This window comes from Poecilia latipinna, unplaced genomic scaffold (genome assembly GCF_001443285.1).
Source record: "Poecilia latipinna isolate Pla-1442-1.1 unplaced genomic scaffold, P_latipinna-1.0 Scaffold311, whole genome shotgun sequence".
NCBI classification, from domain to species: Eukaryota; Metazoa; Chordata; class Actinopteri; order Cyprinodontiformes; family Poeciliidae; genus Poecilia; species Poecilia latipinna.
In genome coordinates, this window is record NW_015112927.1 from 187,284 (window position 1) to 198,102 (window position 10,819).

Sequence of the window (10,819 nt, forward strand, 5' to 3'; positions counted from 1 at the left end):
AGAAGTTCACCAAGGGGGGGGAGTTGTGATAAGAAGAAGCAAGTCTGAGAACAAAATGATGTGATTTTCGTCGGCGGCTGCGACAATGAGCACTGATTTCGGGAGTTCGGCTCAACTATGCAGAGCCCTTTAAGCCCAACATTCCCATTCGTTGTTGTGAAGGATTTTTTTATTACAACCGGTGCTACGGGGAAACAGGCTCACTGTGGTTCTGCCCCATCAGCGGCCCGTCTCCAGGTGCTCGTTTGGTTTATTTGGTCCTGAGTAAAAAGGTGCTGAAGCTGGGAGATAAATTTACAGCCCATTAGCTCTTGTCTTGTCTTGATAACCCTGTTGAATGCTGCCTCGTCAGAATCAGGAGGACAGACCATTGTGATCTTAGGAAATAGGTTTTAGATTTTTCAGATGTTGTTAGGGATAAATAAATTATGCTTACTCTTTGGATCTTCCAAGGAAATTGCCCTTTTATTAGATTATTTGAATCAGCAAGCATTTCTTTTTACCCCCAGCCTTTTATTTATTTATTCTTTAAATAACATTAGCCTCTTTTTTTTTTTTTCCACTGTGCTGTCTTATTGCCTGGAGTCGTATTTAATTTGATTTAAAAAAAAAAGCTGGATTAAAATGTTACATATCTACAGGGACAGCTTTATTATTTCATTAAGATCTGCAGGCTTTTTTTTAACTCCTCTTTTAAACCTCACTCCATTTTTGGACCAATTAAATCCTTCAAAAACAATGAGCACTTTGTAAATGTTTGGCTATCGCAGTTATGAAGTTAGGAACAGCTTACTCTTGACAGTGAAGGGAGCCTCCCAGCACATTTCTACCAGAGATCCAGTGAAAACAGCCTTAAGCTCCTGGTGTTAAATAAGAGCCATGAGGGGGAAGTTAAATGACCTCACACGATGCAGAAACAACAGGCATGCCTCTCCTGCAGAGGGTTTTTATCAGCTTTTAACTCTATCAGACGGCGCTCCAAACCGAAGAGCCCGCTCTTGCAGGATTTACAAAAAGCTCCCTTCAAATAACGTTGTCATCCTTTTGTTTTGCAGCAGTAACTCCCCATGATCACTTTTTCTGTTTAAACTTCATCAATCTTTCACCACATTGTGGAGGAGTTTTGGCCTAACTCCTACTTGCATCATTTTTTTTTTTTTTGTCCAAGATTTTCAGGCATTCTTTTCTGCACAGCTCCCTAAAGACCTCACCACAGCAGTACGATCAGGTTGAGGTCTGACCACCTTGATTCTTTTCCTTGTCAGCCATTTTGTTGTGGACTTACTGCTGTGTTTGGCATCTCATCGTTGACTCAAATTGAGCCACATTGGAATACTTTATTAACTTGAGAGGGAAATGATGTTGCGGTATTTTAGTTTAAACATCCATCTGGGATGTAGAGACTTGACTGAGATGCGAGTAGACATGACACTTGATTAAATGAATAAAACTGTTTCATGTTAGCAAAATGACATTAAGGACGCTTTTGGACTTTGGCTGGAGGAATACAGATCGATATCTAGCAGGGGTTTCCTGTGATGTCTTGTGGTGCATCCTGTTGAATTAGCTGAAGGAGCTCCTGTTATTGGCCACAATTTTTGTTATTAATTAAAATGTAGTAATAGCTGTAATGAAGGTTGTTCTTACTGCTCAGCAATAAAATTAAATGCACACAATTTAATTAAACTGCTTATACAGAGGTGGTCAGCCTTCATGATCTGCCATTCAAGTACATTTAATAATCAGAACAGGACCAACATCCTGCCAACCAAATGTGTAATTGATGTGCTATCAGACACTTAAGGATATATATATATATATTGGAGGCATGTGATATATATTTATTATTTTTTCAACTGAATATTTTAAGTTGGGGCGGAAAGATCTGACCTTGAGCCTCAGACCAAAACCTTCGGGCTCCGTCTTTGATTTAGCGGAGTCACGCCTCAATCCTTATTAAATAGGATTTGGAGAAGCTGATTTATAATTGATGAACGCTGAGTTGTGCTGCTGTAGCAAACTGAAGACAGATGAACTGTGGACAGAATTTGTATGAACCCAAGCAACAACTATGTAGGAAAGCAAAATTATTCAACGGGCGTTTCTTATTTTTAACAATTCGGATGTTTGGAAACTTAAAGCTCTTTTACATTTTACAGAGGGGGTTTGCGTTTACCTGCAAGACAAACCAGCGACGCTACTAAATAGCACTTTGGTTCAATGTTGTGGCGGTACTGTTTTTAGTAGAGACTGTGCATAAATATGCAATCTGATAAGGAATGACTGCATGGATTAAAAAGAATCATTAGTGTGCCTCCAGTGCGTTATAAGTTTTAGCCTTATTTACTCAATGAAAAGTTGTATTCTAGTGTCATCCTTTGCTTCTATATACTTTTCTAACTTTACCTTTCATTCCCTAGTTTGCCACATTAGTGGCGATGTTTGAGTTTAAAGACAGAGGTTGCAAACATTTTTTTTTTTTTTTTAAGAGAAAATAGTTTGAGAAAATTATGCAAAGGGGGATTCTAGTTCTCAAACACCTAAGACTCACCAATCATCAGAAGCATCAGTGCGTCTTACTGTGGTCTGGATCTTGTCACCTCTCTCAGCCGATGTGGAAATCTCACTTTCACTTTCTCGTCTTATATTAAGTGTTGGAATAAAGCCGTTAAACGTTTTCATGAGATCCCGTTCCGTATTTGTATTAAACAACTCTCTGCTGGAATAAAAGTAAGTGAAGAATTATAAGGCTGTTTTTTTTTTTTTTTTGTTTTGTTTTGTGTTACCCCCAGGGAGTGGAGCCACAGCAGTGGTCCAGGCAGCCTACTGTACACCCCGAAAGGAGAAGGTCGCCATCAAACGCATCAACCTAGAGAAGTGCCAGACCAGTATGGATGAACTCCTGGTAAGTTGGCTCTTTTTTTTTTTTCTTAAGTCCAATTTTAGTTTTAGATTCAAGAAATCTGTATTCTTGGTACGTGTGTGGAATTTATTCTACCCCTGCTTCTCATTACTCACTTTCTCTGGGCATGCCTCCAATCGATCCTGTCACTTTAGACACTATTCCAGTTGTTCCCTTAAAGTGGGGCTCCACTTACAGACGGGGAAAACTGCTGCAGCAGCCTCTCACAGCAGCGCCTCGCTGCGTCTTCATGCCAGGCAGTTCAAACCAGTGTTGCACTGCAGGTACAGGCGTATTTTTACTGAACGACATGCGGCGGATTTAGCTCCAGAGGGGGTGACATTACGTCCCATTTCGTAAACGCTCTTTTGCGCTTAAAAACTAATCGGATGCTTGTTTGTGGCTCCGGTTCATAAACGGCAGGTGGTTTCATCTGTATTTGTCAAACCGTCACGCAATTAATTTCGTTAATTTCAAAATCAATCCTTTTTATTACTTATGACTGTCAACATATGATACTGTGATTGAAGTAGGTTTGGTTTGAGGTATTATAATGCAGTAGACGTTAGATTTACCCTTCTCTTTCAGAGAAGGATGAGTAATGTGCTTTTACAGCCCTTCCAGGTACTCATCCAGAAATCCGAGATAGGATCTCACAGGAAATAAATATTGTGTAAGCCTACACGCATCCTTCGAAGATCACGGCCGGAGAAAACCGGCACCCAATGCTGCTCAGTGCTCACCGGCAACACTAAACCCTTCCCCACCCCCCTTGAATCCTGCAGAATGAATCAGGGGAATGTTGCTCCCAGATTCTCGGTGGAGGAGGTCACATGGAGTACTGCGCGATCGGATTTCCTGCTTGTGGTTTTCCTCCCACAGCTCCACAGTGCGCTGGGTGCCCACTTAAAAGGCGAGGATGCACGAAATTGAAGCCAGATTGTCCCTTCCAAGAACTCTGCTTTTAAAGTTAGGCTGCAGAAAGTTTTTGCCAGAGCTTGCAAGGTATTTAGCCTCGTCTCTGAAATTCTTTGATGGTAGAGAGGCAGTAGTGCATCGTCTCTCTGGGTCTACTTTTGTAGTTTTTCTCCCTTGTATGATAGCTTACCAGGCCAGTGCTCCGGAGGGATGCAGTAGAGCAGATGTTATGGGCACTTCTTTTAAAATGTAAAGTGACAATATCTAAATATCATTGCATTTATGGTGCCTGGCAAAACTTTTATACTTTAAATCATGTTAAAATGACAAGTTTGAATGTATTTTTTTGGATTTCATGTAATAAACCAACACAGAATAGTGGATAATTTTGAAGTGGGGGAAAAAAAAAGGACACATGCATTTAAAGTTTCTGAACCCAGATTAACTTCTCAGAAGTGTGATGTGCTTTGATGTCGGCAAATAAAAAGTGCAACTGTTCACCTTCAAAACTCAGCTACGTCAGTCCAACTATGTGTTGTTTTATGTTGGTATAAATCCAGCTGTTCTCTGAAGGCCTGAGAGGTTTGTTAGAGAACATTAGTGAACTAACCGCATCACGAAGATCAGGGAACAGGCCAGGGAGAAAGCTGTGTTGAAATTTAAAGCAGGTTAAACTCTAAACAGTATACCAAACTTTGAACATTTCAGAGAGTGCAGTTCCGTTCTTTGTCTGGTGGATATGCAGAGATTCACAACTCGGGTGTTGACAGGACAGCGATTGCAAGCCACTGTATTACAGTTTTTTCAAGACAATGAAAATAAGTTATCAGATAAAATGCAAAAAAAAAATCATACTTGATGTGAGATCAAAAGATGAATAATTAAAAATGAAAGGTGGTTGTTTAACCCAAACAAGTCTCAGTTCTCATAAAATGATTAGTCAGCATTAAGGTTGCACTTGAGTATTAGGGCTACAGAGTAAAAATATTGTCCTCAATCACAATTTTACTCTCCAGTCCTTATTATTGTCCGACTATAAAAAATTGCTTCTCCATTTGAACGCAAAGCGGAAGCAAATCAGGCGCTCTTTGAATCACTAATCTGAGTCAGAGGTTGCCTAGACTACTGATGACTTAACGTTGATGTTTTAATTTTGCCTGAAGGGCCAAATCTGCTGACACAATGCCAACCAGAATTGCCAGTTCTGCTTGAGTGTTTATTCTGGTCATTTGGTTTTCCTGGTGCTGAGAGCACTCGCTTCACCGGGAGGAAATCCAACTGCGGGCGCCAAGCGGACGCCCGTGTTGCAGGCACGCATGTTTGTCCTCTAGTCTGACGCTCTTCAATGTGCTACCAGCAACTGTAGCGGTCAGGGGGGTTTATTACTGGCAGTCAATCTGTGGTTGGTGACAGTTTCTTGGTGATGACACTATATTGCATCGCTCTCTTGCTTTGTTCAAATGATGGACAGAAAAGCAACACTGTGTTCCTATTTTTAATCAGTGATGTTTTTGTTTTTATTATCATCATTTAAAAACCACTGGGCTATCTTCAGAACAATTAGTCTGTGATCGATTTTGTTTATAAATATATAATTATATATAGTCAGTACACATTGAAATATTTTTTGCAGTACAGCACCTTCTTCGTTTCCAAATAGTTTTTGTGTGTGTGCATGTTTGGAAGCTGCAGAGGAATTGAGTCATGGTGGATGTGAGGCACTCTGAGTAACCAGAGGTGATGTAATACTGCTTCTATAGAGGCCTCTCTGTGTGTGTGCCATCTCTATGGTTCTGTTGCACCAGTTTGTGACCCTGCACTCTATTCAGTTTGCTACAATAGGTCATTTATTTTCCGCTCACTTTCAAAGTTCTCAGACGTGGCAGGTTTTTAATAGATCTAAAGAGCTCTGCTGTAGAAAAATAGAAATGGGAAGATTTTTTTTTTTTTTTTTTTTTTTTTAGTTTAAACTGGCTCAAAGGCTGCAGCGCTCTGTTATCGTGCACAACACGATGTTGCAACGATCGGTCAGTTTCAGTTCTGTTTATGAAAATAAACACATCTCACACACATTCAGCCCTGCTAATACTATTGTAAATATATATAAAAAAGCTGATTGTTTTCTTGCATTTGTACCTTCAGATCACATGGAACTGGAATTTTGGCTAGAAAAATATTATTAACAGTGAATAGTGTTTCTGTGCAGGATAGATGTCTGGAGATTATTGAGAAAGATTTGGTAAGGGCTGACTTTTAGCATGACCGCTCACTTTCTCAACTGGAAGCTACGAGTTTTATTATTGACGTCATTGATATCGTAGCAGTCAGGTGATCTGTCATACAACATACAAGAAGCACAATAATAAAATAAATGCTACAGAAATATAGAGGAGGAAGGTTTATGTAATAAATAAAGGATGAAATAACAAAAATGAATTAAATGTTTGTAATGTCCCAATAGTTTTTTTCATATAAGTTTAAAACGAGAGACTTTTGTGGATAACAAATTTTTAGCAACTGAAAGAGCATTACGTGATTAAAAGGTAAATACAACAACAAATAAGCAGGTGTCTGAGTTCTTATGAAGACCTGTGAGGACACTGATGCAACGTGTGGTTGAGTTTCTCGAGATCTTGGAACATTAGACCTTAGAAATGTTTTCCAGGTGATTGAAGGCTGATTTGGTAATTATCTTTACGTGTCTCTGGAGGTTCCGAGTCCATCACTACACCCAGATTTCAGGTCTGATCACTAGTTTCTTGGGTCTAAAGAATGATGATTTAAGTTTTTATTGGAAAATACATAAAATAAAAATAATGGATATACTTTAATGGAATCAAATGTTCTGTTTTTTCTTTAAAAATACCTTTTTTGTGTGTGTCTAGATTGACAACAAAAGTGGGACACAGTTGGTTATTTTACATTGTCCCGATGGCCTTCACAGCACATCGGGTTACACAGGTTAATGAATGACTTTAAGTCCATAATTTAATCAGCAGATAAGAAAACTGTTTGCGGTGCGGACGTCTTTGTGTGCAGAGACGGAGAGGTGTGTCTGGTCTACTTTCAAAGTTAGATGAATGGGGGAAAACAACTGCTGGGAATGCCTGGGTTAGTATTCAGAGCAGTTCTGGCAGCACCCACCCATCAAACAAAATCTGCATAAAAAAAAAAAAACAAAAAAAAAAAAAACTGAAAAGAGGGGGGGGAACATGTGTTATTGTAATAAAACGTCTTTGTTTTAGTACACTGTCAAAACATCAGATTATAATGTAGGACATTTTGATTAAAAATATTATTTCCATTATTGTTTCGTAATTGTTTTGAAAATAAATGTGTTTTATTTTGAAAGAATTTGTCCCATTCTCAGTGTATATGTAGAGAGATTGGAAACTCTGCCGAATAAGCTCCTTGTTATTCCATATTTTATTTTTCCGGGTTCTTCTCCTCTCACAGCTGTCACTTTACAGCTGTGTGCGGGGTAGACCGAGAGGTCACGGTGATTTAAGAGAGAAAAGTTCAGCTTGTACTCGACCTTATTTTGTCTCGCTCCGACTTGTAGCAGCACTCTTTAGTGCTGAATGTACTCGGAATCATGAAGTTATCTTGCTGAAGGGATTCCTTATTGAAGCGCCAGACTGAGAGCCACAGATTCAATAGTGATGACTCTGCAGCAGAACCGCTCTGCAGCTAATGCACGATGTGTGAGCTAAGCATTTATGCTGATGGAGTATCTGACTTTGATTACATACAGTTTTTTTTTTTTTTTTTTTTCCTGGAGACGTCTATTGACTGATGTCTTTAACAAGTCTGCTTAGCTTCAGAGTTAAAATGCCTCTCAGGCCTTCAGTGCACCTGTTATGTTAAATTAATTATTTTGCACACACACAAAAAAAATCTGATATTAAGAAAAATGTGGTAACTTTCCAGAGTTGCGTGGATCCATCAGTATTAAATGATATAAAACCAAAACGTATTTGCTCATTAATAAAGTTAATGTTATTTTATGTACATGGCTGATGGCGCAGCTCTGTAGCATTGTTTCTTTCATCTAAAAAGGTTCTGAACTTGATTTTTATTTAGAGAATAGAAAGTGAAACACAGGAAGTAGCAGCATCACGCTGTGTGTTTTTACTCATGGAGGATCTGGTACACTTTAGAAAATAGATGGGCAGCTTGAGTAAAAATTACTGTAAAAAAAAAAAAAAAAAAAAAAAAAAAAATCAAAGCAGCATCTCAACATATCACCCAGAAGTTAAAGGCTGGAGACTAATGGGTCTTTCAAATGAACACTGATGCTAAGCATGCCACCAGATTAGTCTAAAATTAGCTCAAGGACAGTAAAATCTTTGTTTTAGTGCAAGTGGTCTGCATACCAGTTCTCTCTGTTGTTGTTGTGGCCTTAAAATAAACGGTGTATTTAAACCATCTAATTTCGGTGTTCATGTCTATAAGTATTCCAGCACACACACACACAAAAAAAAAACTCTTCAAATCAGTGATCCTACTGCCAAAAGTCAATTGTGTTTTCTGTCTCGAAGGAAGCTCGTCTCTCCGTGAACAACTTTTGGTTTGGTGGTAAAGTGATGAATTAGTCCGCTATGCCAGCATTACCTCAGCTCTGCTGCTTTCCAGGCAGACACGCACGCACGCACGCACGCACGCACGCACGCACGCACGCACGCACGCACGCACGCACACAGGCGATAACGAAGCTTTAAATCTGTTTAAAGAGCTAAGTGCTGGCAGTGTTTTTTATGCCTCTGCATAGCTGTGCATTGCAGTGACATAGCAGGTTTCTTTTGCTTACTGACGTCACATCAATCCCAAACATCACACGAAAGAAAAGCAGAAGCTTTGGTTTATTTCTCTCTTGCGGTAGTCTTACAGTGCAAAAATAAAAGTCTCCACATCTGCTCTGTCCCCCCCCCCCTCCCCTGTATTTTATTTTCAGAAGTATTTTTAGCATAATGCCCTGATTACATTAGTTGTCATTTTCTGTACATTGTGAGAAATGTTCAGATTAAGGGTCGTCTCCTCTGATTTCAAAATGTAAATAACTGAATGGTGACTGTCTTATGCCAAGGCATTTCAGATTACTTATGGGGTTTCTTTGAACATGGATTTCTTTGTGTTTCCTCTAACAGAAAGAGATTCAGGCCATGAGCCAGTGCCACCACCCCAACATTGTGTCTTACTACACATCCTTTGTTGTGAAGGATGAACTGTGGCTGGTTATGAAGCTGCTCAGTGGGGGTAAGTGATCATCATTTGTCATCTCATATCTACCAAATCAAAGTTCTTGCTACTCCACATAATGTGGCTACAATATATATATATTATATATAGTATATAATGTAAATATAAAATGAGGATGTTTCACTTTGCCTCGCTGGTTTTAATGTGATGATTCTTAGATGTCGTTCTCATGACGACGGGGTGCCAGCCAGAGGAGCGGGTTGACTTGCTGCCTGTGATTTAACTGTTATTACAGGAAATGTGACGACACACGTTTTCATTGTGTTCCCTATGAGCTGCAGCTCTCTGTGGTCTTTAACTTGTTTCAGAGCTAATGACAGTGCAGAGGTAATAACAGCCCACATGGCAACCATGTGGCAGTGCTGCAATTACCAAGTAAAAGGAGCGTGAAGAGGAGGCCCCCGTAAGGAAGAGATCATCAAAATCAGACAGTTCCATCTATTTGCATCATTTAGTTCAGTTTTTATTTATTAAATTTAAAACATATGAACGATACGAATCTAGTTGTGGTTTCCCATTAGTTACGAAGGACGTTTTCTTTTTTTTTTTTCTTTTTTTTTCCAAACTTGTGAATTTCTCAGAAATACGAATTTTTTTTTCTCATTTTCATTGATGATAGTCAGTGGCCCTTTTATTTTGTACACATTTTCTCATGCTACAAACACAAATTGTCTGTGTTTTATGTGATGGATCAAGACAGAGTAGCGCATACTAATGAAGCAGAACTAAATCGAGACATCCTTTAAGACTTTGTAATAACTGAAAGTCTGAAAGTGAATACAAAATGTCAAATTTCATTTGGAAAAAAAAGAAGAATGCTAATTCCCTCCTGCTTATGCACCACTTTGGTTTGGTCTGCCACTCCAAACTCCAAAACAAAGCCCGTGCGATCGCATCGCTGATGTATGAAAACTGTTGCTGGCGTTCTCGGCCCCTCCCTGCGTTAACTTTGCCCCGCTGCAACGGCTCATGCCCAGGTGGCGCACCAGGCTTACTCGCATACAAGCCCCTTGGCAGCCGCTCCGCAGCTGGGCTCGGGGCGCCGTGCCCACCAAGCGACGCTTGAGCCGACAGCCAGCCTCACAGCAGGGGCAGACGCAGCCTAAGATGGCCTTGTTCCCTCTTATCCCCATTTAACAGAAGCTCTTGATGTTGAGCTTTATTGAGTGGAGTAATTAAATGATGGCCGTGGCGACGTCTGCCATGGAAACGGACCTCGTTGAGGTCGAGTTTATAGAGCATCACTCCACAGGGTAGAGCATACCAGACTAGAGGGAGAACAGCCCCTGCCTGATTGTCCACCCTCCGACCCCATCCCGGCTTCTGTCTTTTGCTTTTTTTTTTTTTTTGAAAAACAGCTCAACGGTTAGCCAGACATTGCCCAGACATTTTTTTTATATTGAGAATGGCAGAAAGGAGCATTCCTTCAGGTCTGATTCCCGATTTAGAAAATGAAAGGGAAAAAAAATGAGTTGAACCACATTTAGATTAGTTCAGCAATCGCTTTGATTTTTGCACAGATGAGTACAAGTTGAGACTCATCAAAATACCTCATCTTGCCTCAAAACTTGCAGTTTCTTAGAACAAATGCTGCCCACTTCACTCTTTTGAATTCTTCTTCATCAAAAAAATTAAAAAAATGTACTCTGGTTTTTTTTCTTTTTTTTTTTTTTTCCCCGTTTTTTTTTTTTTTTTTTTTTTTTTTTTTTTTGGCTTGTGGGGCCAAATTTTCCTCAAATT

The 10,819-nt window shown here is 39.6% G+C and overlaps 1 protein-coding gene across 2 annotated transcripts in view; it reads left to right on the forward strand.

Annotated features, from left to right (window-relative positions):
• oxsr1b (oxidative stress responsive kinase 1b) overlaps window positions 1-10,819 on the forward strand; it is a 51,460-nt gene that overhangs the window by 12,389 nt on the left and 28,252 nt on the right. For both annotated transcript variants that reach the window (XM_015034778.1, XM_015034779.1), the window contains exons 2-3: window positions 2,793-2,905; window positions 8,968-9,076. In XM_015034778.1, the coding sequence (XP_014890264.1) occupies window positions 2,793-2,905; window positions 8,968-9,076 (222 nt within the window). The remainder of the gene's footprint in view (window positions 1-2,792; window positions 2,906-8,967; window positions 9,077-10,819) is intronic.